The following is a 20,947-nucleotide window of genomic DNA, read 5'->3' on the forward strand; positions in this document are numbered from 1 at the left end:
TCGAAGATAAAATACATAATTTTAATTAATTTATTTCCATGGCCGAAATTGCACTCAAAGTGGCCGAAATTAGAAGCTGGCCGAAATTTGGCACACTTCCTCTATCCCTGTTATTTTGGGTAGGATTTCGGGTGATTCATGAGTCGTTCTAAATCGGTATGAATCAAACTCATGACCGTATAATTTTATTCACTCAAAATTATGAATGCAAAAAGCATCGAAGTTAAGATTTCAAGCATTGTGTAAAGTTGAAACTACTTGTCACCCCTTTTGATCGGCCCAATAAAACGTTAAAGCATGCTTCTAATTTGAATGATTGTGAGAATGAGGTGCTAATAAGATGCCAATTGTCGTATAAATGAAAGTACTTACCAATGAAATAATTAGCTGGTGGTGAAGCTTCCAGATCCGTTGCGCCGTCTCCAATCATCGTGATAATATCATTCTCTGCAGCCCTGGCCTTAATCTTGGCAATAGCTTCGGCTTTTCCCCCGGATCTCGATGTTGGCTGATTGGTATCGAAACCAGCATATTCTCCTGAAAATTTATTGAATTAATATTTTTTCCCCCAAAAAAAAAGTAGTAGCTTACAAAGAGAAACCAACCTTTGAATGTGAAGAATAGCTTATTGGCATAAATATTTTCACTTGGAATACCAAGTTGATCAGCTACTGGCTCAATGAGGCAATCAAAGCCTCCAGATACCAAAAATACTTCAACATTGCGCTCCCTCAAATACCCAATGAATTCCTTGAGCCCACTGGACAGTGTGCTCGGATGAGTTCGGATAAACTCCCAGATTTCCGCTTGACTGGGATTGATGATCTCCAGGCGCTTCCGCAGAGCATCCTGGAATGTCATTGAACCCTGCATGGCTTCACGTGTGAGTCTTGACACTTCATTGCGTTTGCCACAGAAAGCCGCCAGTTCGTCAATTCCTTCCTCACGGATCACCGTGGAGTCCACATCGAAGCAGACAATGTTGCTCCTCTGGATGATGGCAGCAGCTTCAGTGACCTTTTTCTCTTTGTCACTGGCAAAGCTGTTTGTCATTGTGCTTAGGGTCCGAGTTTCATGAGATGTTGACGCAATATCTGCATTGGAATTGACGTTCCTTGGACGAATTGACGGGTTCTCGGATGATGAAATCGCTATCAGATTCACGAGGGAGTTCACGAGTCTGGAAAATAAGACTCTTTATCAATTATATTGGTAAATAAATATGTTTTTGCCATACTCAGACAGATCGGCATAAATATAAGATCATTTAATTCATAAATTTCATTTAATATTGCTCTAAATTTCGGAATATTAATTAGAGCAATGTTGAGATTAATCTAAATTGTGATCGATAAGAGTTGGAGTTTGTAATATATTTCACTTTTAGTTTTTACAGAATACTTTTGAGAACAAAAGTTACTGTTCTGCATTGTTCATTGATGTGAGCCAGGCCTTTGATAAGGTCTGGCATGTTGGACTAACTCTCAAGCTGCAAGCAAATCTTCCACCTGGCTACTGTGCTATCTTGATATCCTTCATTTCGAACAGGAGTTTTTATGTCAAGCAGGGTGATTTTCATGGTGAGTTGTCTCCCATCAACTCTGGGGTGCCTCAGGGCAGTGTCTTGGGGCCTCTTTTGTACTTGCTATTTACGGCAGATCTTCCTGACACCTCTTTGGTTGCAACTTTTGCGGATGACACCGCTGTTCTATCGACGGGTTCTAGTCCAGAATTGGCAACAGAGACTCTTCAAAAATCCGTACATGAAATTGAGAAGTGGTTGCGTGTATGGCGTATAAAAGCCAATGAGACTAAGTCCACACATGTTATGTTTTCTCTGAGAAGAGGTGACTGTCCTGCTATCACTTTAAACAATGTAGAGGTCCCGCAAAGCAATGAGGCAAAATATTTAGGCATCCATCTTGACAGGAGGCTGACCTGGAGATCGCACATATGGAAAAAGAGACTACAATTAGGACTAAAACTCAGAAGTTTATATTGGTTACTCCACAGAAAATCGAAGTTATCAAGGCGCAACAAACTTTTAATCTATAAAGCAGTTTTGAAACCAATTTGGACCTATGGTATCCAGTTATGGGGAACCGCAGCCAAAAGTCATATCTGTATTTTACAGAGGTTCCAGAACAAGGTGTTGCGCCAGATCCTTGGAGCTCCTTGGTACGTTCCTTCTTTCGTGGTTCACGATGACACAAATACTCCTACAGTAGAAGAAGAAATAGATGCCCTATGTAAAAAATATCGCGAGAGGCTTCTAACTCATCCAAATGACTTAGCTGGTGGTTTGGCTGTGGATAATGGCGAGGAGCGAAGACTGAAAAGGATCAGGCCTTCTGATCTGTTTATTTAAAGTTCAATCTGTCACTATTATTTTTTGAAAGGCTGTTTTCTTAGTGAAACAGTCACATGTCTTGTATTTATTTATTTTTTTTTCAAACAAGGAGCTAATTGTATATGATATACAGATTGCTAGTAATAAAAACAATCAAAAAAAAAAAAAAAAAAAAAAAAAAAAACTTTTAGTTTTACTTAAACTTAGATATGGTTCAACGTTAAAATATTATAGTAAGAAAAAATCTGTAGAGTGAAAACAAGGAATTAACTCGAAGGATATCAATGTAATCGTTACTCTTTTTCGTAGAAAAATTTAGGAAGTTAAAGTTGAAACAACTTTATATGCGTGTTGAATTAATTCAACGGATATTGACGTACTTAATAGTTTTTTACGATGTTAAACTTCATCTCGACTGAAGTATACGCTTTAAGTGATTTCGATTTAAGAATATACTTCAGTCAAGATGATTGTACTTTGACAAAGGAAATATAAAATAGAAAAAATGCCCAACAGTGTCTCATGCGAGTACCTCGTAACATGGGAACCTCGAGAGAAAGAAAAAGGTTATTAAAATAAAAGGACACGAAAAAAATAAACATAAAATAGCAAAAAAAACTTGGAAATTTGAAAAAAAAGTTATTTTGACTCTTAGAACGAGTTATTTTGATTATTTTAGTCCGTAGGTTAACGTGTGGTATTTCTGGACAAGATGCTTTTCGGGACATAATATGGGTATTTTTGGACACACAAAAATCATATAAATATTTGTTTTCTTATTATTTTTAAATTCTATATGAAATATTAAGCTCTTTACGTATGAGATAAACATAAAATTTCTGAAGTTTTATTCAATTTAAAGTGTGAAATATGCGTGAATTGTGAGTATCACATTCCACATTTTGTGAAATCTGTAGTGCGTCAATTTTGCCATTTTACAAGTGAAATTAAAATTTTTTTTTATACTAAAAGATTGAAGTTTGGACCTTCTACTCGAAGGTAAATAATTAGGCTCAGTGAAATTTATTTGCATAATAGCCATTTTTGTCTGTCCCGAAATACCCTACTGTCCCGAAATATATCATTATTACTTCTTTACATTTTTTGCTATTTCATATAAAAAATAATGCATTTTTCAAAATTTTTCGATAAGAATCTTATTATGGATAGAATAAGAAACATAAATATTTGTATTCAACAAAGAAAAAAAATTATTTGAGAAGTCGTTAAACTGTTTGAAACTTGAAAGTGCTAAAAAGTGTCCCGAAATACCACACGTTACCCTATAAGTTTTTATAACCATGTAAATTCTTTAACTTTCCTCTTTAAATTTTTTATGGTGTAAGCCTTGAAGGGGCCTACTTAAATATTATAACTTCTAAAGTAAAATGAGGAGCAGAAGGTGCCAGTCATCTTTCAACTTTCTCGGAGTGAACTGTCCCCGGCGACTAATGCTCACTGCTCACTTACTGAAGTGCAGAGACGATTGAACCGAACAAATGGCCTACTAGCAACCTTCAGCATCCGCCTAGGGACGATGAGTCGGGTGTGTCATATACGGGATTCAGACCTAAGGCTTTGCCAAAAGGCTTAACTGTTCTAATTTCTTGTCAATCATGATTTTTTAGGAAAATTTAACTTATGATTGGATTATTAACGATAAATAACCTATTAGGCTCTCAAAAAGCAATTAAATTGCACGCTATTTAGGATTTCAAGACCTATGGGAACTGGGCTAAACCTCTAGTCTGAAGGCCGCTATAGGGATTGAAGGATTGGGATTGATGGGTTTGGCCGTCGACTGGGTTAAAAATTGTCGAATGAGCCATACGCTCTACAATTGTGCCCATTATCAACGAATTATTTGGCTGTTAATCGCGCTGATTGTTTTAAAATGCCGTTTTCAGTCTCAAAAACTTCTTTTTATATGAAAAGTTTGCAAGTAGCGCTGCTATAGCAATATTTTATATACGATTTTCATATACGATTTTTGATAATTTATTTCTTTATCCTGAAAGAGGTAGAAATACATTTTGTTGCACTTTTCCCGCTTTATTGAAAGTCATGCAAAGTTTTTAAATGAAGTTGTGCGCGAAAATTTTGATATCGCTTCGATTTTGATTATATTTTTCTTCATTCAATTTCCCAATTTGAACTGAGAGTAACAAATTCTTTTCTTAGATAGTGACACTATAAAAATAAATAGTGTTTGTTGTGAATTAATGTAAAAATTTTATATTCCCCGCGGCCTCTTAATACATTTTTTCTTTTTACAATAAATTGTCTCTTTATCTTTAAAGAATTTAATTCCAAAATATGAGCATTCTATTTTGAGTGTTGTTAACGCATTGACTGAATGGATTGAGCTGTAAAGCTATATTTTTCAATTTATTTGTTTTTTCAAATATGAAAACCACGAAGTGCTTAACAATTAAACACAATAAACTTTAATCCAACTAATTTATTTATCATATTTATTCCATTCAAGTGTATCCGCCTGATGAAATATCCATATTACTTAGATAAATTCAAAAATAAATTACTGATAGTGAACCTCTCGAATCTCTTGTAATGTTATTGACAACAATAAATACTTTTGAAAACAAAAACAACATTTTTAAGTTATCTTCAACAGGTTTCAGAGAGTACTTATACTTCTTTATTTTGTCTTTGTTATTCCATTCATAAATTAAAAGCAATATTCGAAAATAAATAAATAAATAAATTGAAAAAAAATTAAACAAAAAGGAATGGTTTAAAATTATAATTTTGTAATTTAATGCAGATGTCTCTAGAGAAATTTAGTCGGTTCCAAACCACAATCACAACACTGAGAAAAACGAATGGTACGATTAACTTTTTTCTCATAACTTTAACAGTTTTTAGGTGAAAACATACAGAAATACATCAACATTTTTTAATGTTAACTTTACACCTTTTTAAGGGTAAAATTAACATGAAAAAGGGCAACTTTAACCCCTAATACATCTAAAAACATAATATTTACACCGATTTCAGATCAATAATTCAGGGTAAAATAAACATTTCCGGAATGTTATTTTAACTTTTTCGGATTTCTCTCACTCACACTGAGAAAAATCCGAAAAAGTTAAAATAACATTCCGGAAATGTTAATTTTACCCTGCAGTATTGATCCGAAAACGGTGTAAATATTAGCCTTTTTAGATGTATTATGGGTTAAAGTTACCCTTTTTTATGTTAATTTTACACTTAAAAAAGTGTAAAATTAACATTAAGAAATGTTGATATATTTTTACACTTAAGAAGTGTTAAAGTTACGAGGAAAAAAAGTTAATCGCACCCCATTTTTTTTCTCAGTGCAGTGAAGATATAATTTCATTAAAAACATCTAAAATAGAAAGAGTGCATTGCCCGGAAAATCGCTCTCAGCATTTTTTTTTTAAAGCGTAAATATGGAAGGAAAGAGTCTCAAGTTCCATTGACGTAAATGCATCAAATTGAAAGTAAGCGAATTTGAAGAAAATTCAATTGGATAGAAAATTAATTTAATACAAAAGGCATTAAAAAATAAGAAAGTAATTCTAATATTAATTGGTTAACTAAGTCCCTTACTATCTTTGGCTCAATATTTACTATAAAGAATAAATTAATTATAAAGAAATAGCTCCAAGGATTTTTAAGAGAGAAAGCAGAATTTGCATTAATAATTTTATAAAATTTAAATATCTGTACATAATTCCCCGTTGTATACAATTAGCCTTCACTACGAAACTTGTCTTATTAGGAGTCATTTAATGTATTAGAATACACTAACTCATTCAAAATAATTCTAATAATAAATAGTTTGTTTTCATGAATAAAAATAGGGTATCATTTAGGTAGTAAGATGATAATTTGCGTCAAAGATTGATAAAATCAAGAGAGTTTCATCAGAAAATTAGAATAAACAAAATTCAAATTATAGTAATTGTTATTGAAGATTTTCCCTCTCTTCAAAAATTCCGTATCTGTTAACCCAGAATTTAAAAAGACACCATTCACTCAGAATTGTATTTACAGTAAATAAATTCGTTAATAATAAGCATTTTTGTTATCGAGTTATCTCTTTCCGCTTGCTTATAGCATTTCTCCAATTTCACAGATTAATCAACAAGTTGATTCTAACTTGAAAATGTGTCAAATTAATTTTTTGTTGTTGTAATTTTTCTCTCCTAGTCAATTGCCATGGCGATTGAGATGATACACTTGATATTAGTGCACTTTCAATTGAGGGGGCTCGACACAAAGTGAAGGACGACAAACAAGAGTTGTTGTATGCGTTTTGTTGCTAAGTCACTTTTATGCACTAATCATCGTACGACAATATGATGATTCGCTGTATATAACTTCAATTGATCTTGACGCGCTTGACGTGAAAACAACATTATTACTCTGAAGTAAAGTTTTTAGCGACATTTGTCAAAAATTTACCACATGAACTTTCTAAGAAATTTTTGACAAAATGTTTGTTTAAACTTGTTGGTGAAAAAATTACAAATTTTTGGAAACATGGAATAGATTGGAATTCAACAAACTGTTGACAAACAAAAACAAATAGAGTATACAATTTTTTGGATTTATTATGTGAAACAAACTGCAGTTGACAAACTTTTGACAAACATCGTTAGAAACCTTTTGCCAGAAGTTTTTAAAATTACGTTCCTTCAAAGAGAAAAATCCGAAATTTTGCTACAAATTTGGGAAAACTTAAAAGCCTTTTTTCAAATAAAATAAACTGCATTTGACAAACTGTTGACAAACATCACTATAAACTTTTTGTTAGAAGTTTTTCTAATAAAGTTTTCCAAAAAGATTATTCTAATCGAATTTACTATAGATTTGAGAATATTTCAAACATTTTTCATATGATATAAATTCCATTTGACAAACTACTGACAAATGCATCGTTTCAAATCTCTTGTCAGAAATTTGTCAAATTATTCTTTTAATATGAAAAGTATAAAAGATTTTTGTAATTACGTTTGTTACAGATTTGAGAAAACTTTAAAGGTTTTTCGTATGATACAAACTGCATTTGACAAACATCATTATACAAACTTTTTGTCAGAAGTTTGTTAAATAATTTTTTTATGTGCAAGTTTAAAAAAAATCTAATCGCGTTTGCTACAGATTTTTTAAGATTTTTAAAGTATTGTCGTATGAAATAAACTGCATTTAACAAACTTTTTTCACAAATATAGTTAAAAACTTTTTACCAAATTTGTCAAACTAAATTCCTTAATAAATAATCTAAATAGATTTTTCAAATCGCGATTGCCACGGATTGGACGATTTTTAAAGAATTTTCGTAAAATATAAACTGTATTTGACAAACCATTGACAAACATCATTACAAACCTCTTGTCAGAAGTTTGTTAAATAATTTTTTTTATGTGCAAGTTCAAAAAAATAATCACGTTTGCTACAGATTTTTTTACGATTTTTAAAGTATTGTCGTATGAAATAAACTGCATTTAACAAACTTTTCACAAATATACTTACAAACTTTTTACCAAATTTGTCACACTAAATTAATTAATAAATAATCCAAATAGATTTTTCAAATCGCGATTGCCACGGATTTGACGTTCTTTAAAGAATTTTCGTAAAATACAAACTGCATTTGACAAACCATTGACAAACATCATTACAAACTTTTTGCTCTATATTTGTCAAACTGAGTTCATTTAAAATAAATATTCTAAGAAAGTTTTTCAAATCGCTAACTTTAAGAAAACTTTTAGAATTTTTCACATATAATAAACCGTATTTAATAAACTGTTTCAAAACCTTTCACCCCTTTTGAATATTAGAAACAATTTTGATCAAAAGTTTGTTAAATTGATTTTTTTTATATGAAGTTTCTAGAAAATTTTGAGAAATCTATAGTTAACAAGATTTTGTTCACTAGGGATTTGACAAACATTTTCGAAATTTCCCTGTTATCAAAATAGTTTTATTGTTCAATATTAAATATGTTAGAATCCAAGAGATGTACCGATGGCTGATACTTGATACTTTTTTATTGAATTGGTATTTGAACTCTGAATAGGGTCGTAGGAACGTCTGTTCGATAAGGTACCCCTATTGACACTTTTGTCAAAATGTTGAAAATTATTTAAAGTATCTAGTAAAATATAAGTAATATAACGTTTTTTCTGTAATATACCTTTTACTATAAACAGAGATGTTCAAATTTCATATCCCAAGTGGTACAGAGTAGGGTGTCAATAGAGGTTCCTTTCACCCTACACGATTTTAAACCCTTAATTTCAGTATGTGGTCTCACAGACACCAAAGACCAAATTTTCACCTCTCCAATTGCGAAAATTTTAAATACATAAACATACTTTCAATTTATAGTACCTTATATCAGAACCAAAATTATTTCTCAGATATTTTTATAGAAAGAAACTAGTTTCTTTTGCGTGTTGTTTATTACTGAAATAAAGTCCATTTGATGAACTTTTAACAAACATCGATAAATACCGTTTCTTCAAGAATAAAAAAATTATAAATTATGTTTTTTGTCTTGATTTCTTACAAGATTCTTGATTCTGTACTCAACTCACCTACTCATTGTGAATATATTCCAAATTGCTACTGACTAATTGAAAATTGAGATAATACAGCTTTCTAGAAAAATCCTTTGTTTAACTTCTAGTTAGGAAAACACTCTCGGGATCGACTTTAACTCTGTGAGATATCAGTGAACACTGCTGAACTGGCACAGCAGTCAGTATATTTTGTACAATATCTCATCCACACAAATCATGCACTACATACAAAAACAGATTATTTATTATACAAAGTGACTTATATATAAAAGTAACCTTATGGATGCAAATTGTTGGTCACATATTGGTGTTCCAAGTTTAATCGCTCAATTGATGTTTTCCTTAGCTACAGAGCGGCTAGTGCTATATATTAACCTAAAAATCCAGCTGATTTTAATGTGGTAAACACTAGAGAACATTTCGTCATTTCATGGATTCACGTGTTTCTTGTCTCTATGCTTTAAATCCCTTCTAAATAATAAACAAATTGTGCAATTGACGATTATTCGAACAATATCGAATTGAGAATTAAAGACAATTTGGCCAGAAATCACCAGTTTTGACGGCACTTTTGCCCCCAAAAAAAATATATAAAACACATTTTCTTATCAACCAAAAACCAGAATTTTCGGGTGTCTCATACGAATCTTCAGTGAATAACCTAAATATTTTGGTTTTTTTATATACACATCTTTGTATACACGCTCTGAATGCAGGAAGCACGGTTTTGTTTGTGGTGGACAACATAGGAAATTTTCAAGACATAACGACAAATATAATGTATAAAAAATATTTACGCTTCATGTGAGATATAGACGAATCATATGGAAATATATATAATGTCGTCAATGATCGTCATGTTCGTCAATATATTGTGATAATTTTAATGTATATATATATCATCAATTGTATATTTAGAATTCCATGCGTTTCTCGAATTTTTCATCTACATTCTCAAAGAGAATCTTTCAATCCAATATTTAACCCATTTATGATGCATTGAATTCAGAGAAAACGTATTCGTAATGTTTACAGCTGAAATTTATACAATATGCAAATGATGCCCAACGCACAATAACTTTTATTTAGTAAACATTTTTTTAATATTTCAATGAGAGTGAATGAGATCTAGATCTAGTCATCTCGCTCATTCTAATGGAAAACTTTGAAAACATATTTACAAATAAAAGTTATTGTGCGTTGGCCATGAGAGTAATGATCAACGCACAATAACTTTTAATTGTAAATATGTTTTCAAGACTTCCTATGAGAGAGAGCGAGATGACTGGATCTACATTTCATTCACTCTCATTGAAATTTCAAAAATATACTTACAAAACAAAAGTTATTGTGCGCTGGGCATAAGAATCTCAGCTAAAACATTAAAGTTTAGTTTAGGAAACTGAAGAAAAGGTAATATTCTTCTAAGCGCTCACATCTCACAAAGCTGTAGTTTTCTCAAAAGAAAAGTAGGGGAAAGCACTCTTCTTTAGAACGTTCATGCCTTTGTATAATGTGAATTTCTTTTATTTTTCTTAAGAGATTTACAAGTGTAAGTCTTTTAAGAAAAATGAAAGAAAATTCACATTATTCGAAGGCATGAACGTTTGAAAGAAGAGTACTTTCCCCAATATTCGAGGAGAGGTGTCGTAAGTCAAAGAAATGACATTTTCACTTCTCGTTTCGTGCTGGGTGAAGTATTTTTTTCGAAATTCTAATCTCCGAATATTTACATGCGTAAGACCATGTCACATATAAGATTAATATTAACATTAATACTTTCTGAACTGCGAGAATGGCAAAGAAAGATAGCAATTGTTTTATCTTGCCTCTCTCTTGCATTTCCCCTCTACGTACAAAGTTGGCAGCAATACAATCGCTCGAAAACTTACCGAATAACAGTTGGCACACATGGAAAATTGCTCGAATTGCCTGTAATACGATTCAGAAAACAATTAATACGAACAGTAATATCTTACTCATCGTATTACTCCACCAGAGTGTATTCTTTCTAACCCACGTGATTTTCCATTTGAAATTTTGCATACTATATACCTCTCTTTCCTGCTTTTCTTAATATTAATGTTAATCTTATATGTGACATCACGGTCAACCTTCATTTTGTTGTGGGGAAAATCATGGAAACCAGACTCATAATATTCCTATCCTAATATTTAAATTCCTTCATAATCTATAAGTATCTCGTTTTGCAAATGCTTGCTGTCCTATTTTATAAATTTCGATAACATTGTGCGAAATTCTAAAATGAAAATTCGAATTCGATAGAAAATTTTTACCTTTTATCCGAGACTTTTAGAGAATAAAACTTCGACTGTGAGTAGGGGGAGGCTTTGAACTTTCGCACACAAAAATGATGTTCAAGTTCAGTGAGTTTTTCTGACTACCATGCAAACCGTATGGATTCTCCAACTATGCCAAAAAAATGTCTTACTTATAAGGTTCATAATCCCACCAAACAAAATCCCAGGAAATCCTTAGATTTTCCTCCAGAGGAAAATGAAAATTTAATGGCGATTTGTCCGATAGATGAATCAAGTTTCTATTATCGCACACGATTCACGCCATCATTGAACACCCCATTTTCACCGTAAATTTTGCACCGGACACTAAAAGTTGCACATCATTGTTTAAAGGGAACTCTAATCTACTTGATTAAACCATTTTTATAAGGAATAAAACATTTTAATATCACTTTTTTGGAACTTTTCTGAGAGATGTTTTATTGACATTAAAAACCATTTTTTTGCTTGATTCTACGAGAATTTCACTCCGGAAACGGTTAAATCTGATGAATACTTTCTTGAAAAGTCCAAATATCACCAAATTTACACGAATCAATAAGTTTTTAAAGCTAAAAATTGACTAAAACTCAGCAAGCGAGAATACCACACAAGATTCCACCACGGAGCCGGATATGCACAAAAACGTTTGAATGCGCATCATTGAAGATTTCTCTGTTCCTGCAGCTGCAGGAATCGGGATTTAGCACAGATATTGAGCTTCAGCAGGTGAACAAGCTAAAATTTTCACAAAACATCTTCTTACGGACAATTTCTTTTCTTTGTCATGCAAAACAACACAATAGTGAGGTTATGTCAAAGATTGTCAAAAAACCAGTTGTAAACTGTATGAGCTTATTGCAGATGTGATTCTTTCATTGCACATTCAGTTTGTGCAAGCTTGAAAAATATTTTTATATCAAAGAAATCCAAAATTGCTTAATAATTACTCAACTGCAACCTATTTGAGTCAAATTACTTCTTGTTTATCAACTTTACGATTTTTAAGTTTTCCTTTTTAGTGGTGGATCAAATCGGTAGATTACAATAGATGTGAATATGAGGGATCGCATCTAAAATGAAGTTTCTTGGAAAATGTGAGAGAAGCCATGTCTTCTATGTGCGATCGATGAATCTGAGTCAAGTTTGTGAATTTTGTTCCACCCACAAAAAGTGCCTGTTCAGCCTAAAAGATTTTTACTTAAATCTGATTCCTAATAACCCTTCTACCCTCTGTGATAGTAGTTTTTCAGAAAAGTGATATTAATTCTGCACAATCGTATGAAATATTGCACAGCAAAATTACAGTTTTGGACCTGTTTTTAATTTTTGTTTCCTAAAACTAGGGGAAAAGGATTAGACTCCCAATTTTTTCAGGAAAGGTGTGATTTAAGACTAGCTACTAAAATATATAGCCATCAGTGAAAGTTATAAAGTAATACCGGAGAAATTCGAAGTGTCCGATGGTAGCGTATGTGCGAAACATCAAAGCCTCCCCCTACATCGATAATCTGTGATCACAGTTAGAATTTGATTCTCCAATAGTGTCTCTGCTAAAAGGTTAATAGCTTTCTATATTCACAAAATGTTGTTAATGTTCGAAGAACTCAAACTTAATTTCGAATTTTCAAACTAAATTATCGCACAAAATTGAAATATCGCACTAAGATGTGGGTGTTCGGATTGACTCCTTCCGCAAGATGTTTCAAATAAGTTCTTACTCGAACTTCAAAGTGTCTAAGGTAGTATCAACTGTGATAATACTTGATACGTATTATTACGTATTACTACATGTTTAGATAATAAAATTACTAACTATGAATTTTGAACAGAATTTTAGCGATCGCAGCCAGAGTTTTTTACTCAAATAGTGTCTTGGCTAAAAGATAGAACTCTATTTGCACTTTTTGGCTTTCGAACCAGATTTTGGAAAATATATAAGATTTTGTTTAATTTGGAAGCCTTTACGCTTTAAACTTATTAAACTATCTTTGGAGAGTACTATGTAATGGGCAAGGCAATCATTTTTAAACGATTCCAAAAATCCGAATGAAATCGTGTTTTTTGATTCCATTGAAACGCAATGACTGCAATGCGTAACGAAAATTACATAATCAATTTTCGACGTCAGGAAAACTTTTCGGCTAAAAACTGATAGATGAAAATACTCTCCCTTCGAACGTTCATACCTTCGAATAATATGAATTTTCTTTTATTTTTCCTAAGAGACACATAATTATTTTAATTATCACATAGTTATCAATAATTGGTGATAAGCTAATTAATATTTAATAGAAATGTGTAAGTCTCTTGGGAAAAATAAATGAAAATTCGCATTATTCGAAGACATGAACACGTTCGAAGGGAGAGTACTCTTCCCTTGTGTACTATCTTGAAGATGGTATCAATAAATTTTGATAATTTCAAAATTAAAAGAATATTATCCATTTTTTGTTATTTTTTTCGAGTTGTATAGACAAGAAATTGTGGAAATCTCAATGAATTACTGTAAAGAGCATTAAGTCCATTAGGTTTATATGATAATAATAATAATAATGCTTCTGACCACAAAAAAATTATACTAAAGGAAGAATAGTAGGTGCATGACAATTAAAAAGTAGAGTTCCTGGACAGACGGATAATTCAACGACTCAGAATAGACTCAGAATATTTTAAACTCGATTTGTTTTTACAAAATTCGTTTTATTTGCTTTTTGGGCACTTCTTTATACCTTCTACTTTCCCTGTGATTATACTTGAAAGATAATTATTTTCAAAGTCATAGAGATTTCAAATCTGAAAAATCCTATACTCTGCATGAAATTTGCCTACTGGGAGTTATGCGTTTCTTATTCTGAGCGATCGAAATAAACTTGATAATTCTTTCAATACGAGAATAGTTCGAAATTCAAACGAATAAAACTCAACACGATTAATAATTACAATAATAAATAATAAAGAGCAATGTTCTTTGATACAGGGGCCCATAAAACCTAATAAAAAGTGAAGATATTTTTCACTTTCCTTGCAAAAATTTTGCAGATATTGCAGCCGCGACTTAAACAAATGTGTTCGTAGTTCTTATATTATTTCGGCGAATGTTATGAAATATGTATTTTTAGATACTTTTTAATGCACAATTTCGAAATACTGATAAGTCAATTCTCATTAGGAATAAACTTGCCAATAGTCTTCAGTGCCTCTATGCAAAAATGTATGGAAAAATGAAATGTCGAGAGGCCTTGGTTTGATAGGACAACATTTATACACTATATATTTTTTCCATATTCCTTTAATAAATCTGACCTATATACGGGGAAATTTTAATAGCTAGTCTTAAGTCATACATTTCTTGAAAAATAGGTAAGATTATGCTAAAGATTATAGGAATAATATGAAGTGTTCGAAGCCAAATGTGTGCGAAGCCTGAAAGCCTTCCTCTATAGTGGTGTAGGTAAGGAATTTTAGAAGTTTAAGCATCATCTGAACAACCATTAGGGTAAAGGCTCATAATTTTGCCCAGTCTGCTTATGAGCATGGATGTTCCAAGTTTGAAGTGCGATATTTTCAATACTAATTGATTTTTTTGTTACTCTTTCTTCAGAAGGGTTGTTTAGAAACTTGGCTAGCTATTTGTCGTCTTTTTTTTTTTTACTAAAATTAGTTTTAATACGTTTAAAAATGAATAGAGGTGAATTTGACTCTTATTTTGGACAATTTGGTTATTAATTTGGACAACTTGTCAGTAAATTTGGACAGCTAATCCGCCTCAACAGGATGCCCATTGTTCTTCATTTCATGAACCACTCTTACCAAGTCCTGTTCCTGTTCATGTAAGGGAAACGTAGAATGTCACAAGCAGCCCGGAACTTTCCATATCATTCATTAAAGTGAGTTGACTTCGGTACTCCAAGTACTCGCGGATTCACTTATTTCCTGGCCTTTCCGGGAGCCCTTTAAGGCTTTTTTTAATTAGCAATTTAAAAATTGGTGAAAAGTGTTTCAGAATTGCGGAATGCTTGTACCGGTTACTTTAGCTTTTATATTCTATATAGTTTTGAAGTATTTTCTCAGTAGATTTAACGTGCATGTGGCGCTTAGTTCAAAGAAATATTCTCTTCAAACCAAAATAAAGAACGATTTAACTCATACAGAATGATAACAAAATAATTGAAAATTATATTATTATCTTAAAATATCAAAGTACAGTGCTAAAAATATCCTGCTTCCTGACATAGAAACAGCACTGATGTTAAGACAGAAGTAGACAAAAATAGAGAGATAAAAGCTATTTTTGGGGAATTGTTAAAAAAATATAATTCATTCTGTAGTCATTTGTGTAATTCCAGAGATATTAGTTTTTATTCGTGTTATAAAATATGTTTTTCAAGAATTTGGGCATTCTCCCGTTTATTGGGGCACATAAAAAATTGTTACCAACCTCACATGGCAAAATTTTTTTTTTCATTTTTACTAATAGTTGAACATATCCCTTATGCCTCTACCGCCTCTACCCCTCTGACAGTCAAATTGAATCAAACAGCGATCGCTGCAGCTAATTTTATTTTTTTCTGCAATTGCAGATAGTGGCCCCGCCCTCCTGTTTCGGATGATGCAGAATTAGGTAACAGAGTATATGACAATAATACTTCAACTTTCCGCCTTGTTCTCAAGTGAAACGCGTAATTTTCCAGAGTTCCAAAAACCACTGTTTCCATGCAATTTTTCGTCTTTTTCTCAAGTTAAATGCGTAATTTTTGAGAGTGCCAAAATCGACTGTTTCCAAGCAATTTTAATCATTACAGTATCTACGTAGATCCACATAGTAGCTAGTGAAGTATTTCACTGGTGAAAGGAAAACAGTTCGTGGAAAATAAGCGCGAGCGCAAGAGACCGAGAGTCTCCCATCGGTTAATTAAAAAATATCTTGGTCAGTAAAAAACAAAATTGATCAGTATTCAATTTTTAACTTTTAAAGCAGTGAAATAACTATAAATTTTGACGAAAGGAAACTAAATACGACAATACGACTTCAGTAAATTCGGTGTATAAAACTATTTCTTACACTGAGATCTCAATAGTGTAAATCTGGACTCGAATAGTGTAAATTATAAATGGTTATTTTGTTACTGAACGCTAAAGTATTCATGTTTCACGTAAACTTGCTCAATTTACCTATAAAAAAGATCATTGACTTGACTGTACCAAATCAACAAAGTATTATAAACATAAAACGAGACATAGGGCGAAGTGGAGCACCTTAGAATTTTGGCATTTTTGAAATTGGATGTTTTCTCCTATTTTTAAGTTTAACTGGACCTTAATTTTTTTTGTAAAATTTTGTAATTTGTTCGTAAATTTTTGCCAGAGCGGACAGATGTTTGTAAAAGAACAAAAATGCTCGTCAAGTGATCATGTTACAAACACTGTGAAAAAGTACAAAATTTTACAAACTTTTTAGTTGATTATACGATTCATAAACATTTCTATGAGTCTCCAGTACACTGAGAAAAAACGGGGCTGCGATTAACATGTTGTCCTCATAACTTTAACACTTTTTGCACTTCGATTAATGTATGTAAAATTATTTTATATAAGAAACAAAAACCAGCTATTTTAAAACAAATATTTAAACTCTTTAATCTCTCTGCAATACTGTTTTTACTGATCCATTGAGGCCTCCAATAAACCGGTTATGAACTGATAATTAATTTTTGATTATTATTTTTTTTAATATATCATTTCTGCATTATTCCTGATATCCCCGTGTCAAAAGTCAAAAAGGGTCTAGAGTGCGTATTTCTCAACCGAATGGGGTCATATTGGGGTTCTTTGGAAAGGTCTTGGAATTTCTGATAAGTCTGAACCGGTTTCAAGCGATAATGAACCGGTTATTAACCAATAATTAATTTTTGTCCGCGATACAATTATAATTCTCCAGTGCAGTGGTAAAAAAGGAAAAGATCATACTAATGCATAATTGATACTTTTTCAAAGGATAGATCGAATGGATCAACTACACTGAGTGAGAGTAATTTGAAAAAGTTAAAATAACATTCCGGTAATGTTAATTTTACCCTGCAATATTGATTCGAAATCGGTGTAAATATTATGCTTTTTAGGTGTGTTAGGGGTTAAAGTTACTCTTTTTCGTGTTAATTTTATCTTTAAAAAGGTGTAAAATTAACATTAAACAATGTTGATATATTTTTACACCTAAAAAGTGTTAAAGTTATGAGGAAAAAAAGTTAATCGCGCCTTTATTTTTTCTCAGTGTATGAAACTTTGAATACACATTTATAATAATAGAACCGATGGAATATATTTTAATCGTAAACAACTTACTTATCTCATCTCAGCGAACATCAAGAATGAATTGTATTGTTTTTGTTAATTTTACTGCTCGAACCCCAAAAAGAGCAGTTAATATAATCCCTCGATTTTAAGTTATATATAAATTTCAAATCCTTACTCCTAAAGGGGTCATATAATTCAGAATCATGTTTAATTTGGAATTTTGATACCTTTCTTCTATTTCAAATGGCCAAATAGAAAAAAGGAAAACCTTGAGAAAGTACAAGACTTCGAGAGTTACCCAGACGACCATTTTGTCCTCATACGGAAATACCGTTGGAACATTCCTACACTCAGAAAAATAATCGAGTAAAACTTACTCGAATCGATGTTGAATTGACTCTTTTTCGTTGTGATTTTCGATTAACTATATTTTATAGTTGATTTTACTTCTATTTAGGTGTAATATTCAGAAGAGTTGTTTTAACTTTTTTTCCTAAAAATTTACATGACAAAAGAGTGTAAATAACTCTTTTTAAGACTGAAAATAACTCGTTTCAAGAGTTAAAATAACTTGTTCCAAGAGTTTAAAAAAAGTCTTTTTTGGAGTTAAAATAACTCTTTCAAATCCCAAAATGGATAAATTTTGCAATTTTATGCTCTTTTTTATTTTATCATTTTCTTTATTTAAATTTTCTTGATCTTAAGTTATCTATGTTCCGTGCGAAATATCACGTATGATGCACGCACATGTCTTCATGAAACACTGTTAGGCATATTTCTAGTTGATGTTCCATATGAACTTTGTCACACGAAAATCTTCTTGACTGAAGTATATTCTTAAAACGAAAACACTTAAATATATACTTCAGTCGAGATGAAATTTTACATCGAAAAAGAGTAATAATTACATTGATATCCGTCGAATTAATTCAACTCGCACGAAGAGTTGTTTCAACTCTATTTACTAAAATTTACAACGAAAAAGAGTAACAATTACATCGATATTCGTAGAGTTGTTTTAACTTTTTAGGTTTTTTCTTCGTGTAACAATGATTTTTCAAGGTCAAAGGTTAAAAAGGCTCTAGAGACCGTATATCTTAACCGAATTGGGTTTGTTTTAGGTTCGTTGGAAAGGTCTAGGAATTTCCGACAAGACTGAAGTCCAATCACTTCTGAACCGGTAACGAACCGATTCATAACCAATAAGTAATATTTAGAATATTTTGGGCAATGTTTTGAGTTATTTATAAATCGGTTGTGAATCAGTAATGAACCAGTTATGAATCGATAAGTAATTCTATCCTGAAAATCAATTCTATCACTTTTAAAACTCTTTTGGTGGATCTTTTGAGTGATTTAAGGATCGGTTTAAATCGGTTGAGAATCAGTTTAACTGTAAATGATATGCAAAAGTACTTTTGATGTATAGCATCTAAGTCATGAGTTCGACTATTTCCCAAATCCTGGGACGTTTTGCCACCCTTTTTATTTAAATTATAATGGCTCCGGCCCGGCATACCTTTTAGATCAGGAAAATTTCGTTAAATTAAAATTCACGTCCTTCACTCACTTAAACGTTTCCCATATCTCTATCTCATGCTTTCCCCACTCCAAATTAGGTTGAACTAAATTGAATTTTGGGTGATGTTCAAAATAAGAAGAAGAGTGCAGAAGTGTATGATAGACTTATGCAAACAATTTGAGAAGGAAAAGGATGTAGGGTAAGTGTGCCAAATTCCGGCCAGCTTGCAATTCCGGCCACCTTTTTTGTTCCTCGAATTTCCATGAACTTTTAGATTTTACGTACTCTAGAGATTATACACAATGCAAAAGAATAACAAAAAATGTAGCTTCGACAAGAGATGACGTGAAAAAGATATTGGAAGAATTCCCGAAGGGAAAGGAACTATGAAAATGAAGGTGGCCGAAATAGGGCACCAAAGCTATGTCTATATTTTTATTCATTTTAAAATGTATTAAGAATGATTTTAGAGTAAATAAAGACGGAAAACTCTTTGCAAGGTTCCAAGCAACACTCTTACAAAAGAAAGAATTTAAAAAAATGAATTTGTTTAAAATATTACATTTCAAACTTGAGACTTTGACGCTTGCATGCAACTATGCCGGAATTTGGCACACTTACCCTAAATTCCGATTTCATGAAATTTTCTTGATATAAAAAAGTTCTGCCTCAGCCGCCTCAGCCATAATGACTCGGGCACAGCTTTTAGATCAAGAAAATTTCATGAAGTGCAATTTCGTATCCATTTCTTTCTTACATGATTTACATATGTCTATTTCAGTCTGTCGCACTCTTCTTCTTCTCTTAGACATCAGTCCAAATCCAATTTAGCTCAATCGAATTTGGTATGCGAAAGAATGAGATAGTCATATGCAAAGCATGTGAGAAAGAAAGGGTTTCGTATTTCGACTTCATGAAATTTTCCTGATCTAAAAGGTGGCGGAGCCATAATAATGTAAAATTAATTTGTTTACACAAATCACTTACTACTGGAAAGCAAATCAGTGCTTTATTAAATCTTTTGTGTAGAATATCTTAAAGTTTACCTATGTTTTTTTTTACTATGTATTTAATAAAAGCGTGAGTAGTAGTGATAAATGTGATGTTAGTAGATAACAGCAACATTAGCGATTTGATGTGTATTTGGGGCTTAATTTATTGATCTAATTCTGGTATGCTTTACCTAGTCAACAGTTTCTTGATAAATTTAAATACCGGTAAATTGCGCGTGAAAATTTCTCACAATTTTTCTTTTAATTGGCTCTTCGTCATGGTAACAGATTCTGTGTATTTGACTTCTACGCCTTATTTGGGATCTGAATTAAGTAAATAATGTATGTTGACAATAAAACACCTGTTTGGGCAGTTTGGGCCAGTCCCTACTAACCGGTATTGCATGACGTCTCAAGTATATATATTTATTTTAATAAGAATACTAACTTGAATTGCAAGTAAAATTGAGCTAAATTTGTCGTTTGGAATCACTTATTTAATTTATTGAAAATTCTTAATTTAGCAGCAATTTAGCCTCAAAATTGGTTTGTTTTTCATATCTTATTTGTTTACTAGGAAGTTACCTTTTGCTGTGCAATTGATGCAAATACTTCCGGTTCCAATTACGTCTTATCTTCCAAATGTTCTTTTGATTCGTCCACATGCAAAAGTTTGATTTTATTCAATAAAAACACTAACTTTTAATGCGACTTTCTGAGACTTTCCAGTTGAGAATGGCACATTTTCAACAGAGAGTTTGCACCTGTTCAGCTGTCACTGAACACCTCAACCCCCCACAATCCCTCTCCTGGCCCCAACATTAGGGCGCTCTGAAGTTTGTTGCGCACTAAAGTCACTATCTTGGGACATGTCGAGTAGAAATTTAGGCGCCTATATAAAATGCGGT

General features: G+C 32.0%; 1 protein-coding gene across 5 annotated transcripts in view; it reads right to left on the bottom strand.

Annotated features, from left to right (window-relative positions):
• The window catches only part of LOC129802953 (phosphoserine phosphatase), a 27,692-nt gene extending 6,794 nt beyond the window's left edge, over positions 1-20,898 (bottom strand). Inside the window, exons 1-3 of one of the 5 annotated variants that reach the window (XM_055849205.1) lie at positions 20,625-20,898; positions 606-1,180; positions 373-537 (exon numbers count right to left, since the gene is read on the bottom strand). In XM_055849205.1, coding sequence (XP_055705180.1) covers positions 373-537; positions 606-1,180; positions 20,625-20,704 — 820 coding nt within the window. In that variant the 5' untranslated portion in view covers positions 20,705-20,898. Of the gene's footprint in view, positions 1-372; positions 538-605; positions 1,939-2,042; positions 9,159-20,624 lie in introns of those variants that run through there. The other 4 variants (XM_055849203.1, XM_055849206.1, XM_055849207.1 and 1 more) reach the window with 4 other exon arrangements.
• Between the last annotated feature and the right edge of the window lie 49 nt (positions 20,899-20,947).

Source organism: Phlebotomus papatasi, chromosome 2, assembly GCF_024763615.1.
Source record: "Phlebotomus papatasi isolate M1 chromosome 2, Ppap_2.1, whole genome shotgun sequence".
Taxonomy (NCBI): Eukaryota; Metazoa; Arthropoda; class Insecta; order Diptera; family Psychodidae; genus Phlebotomus; species Phlebotomus papatasi.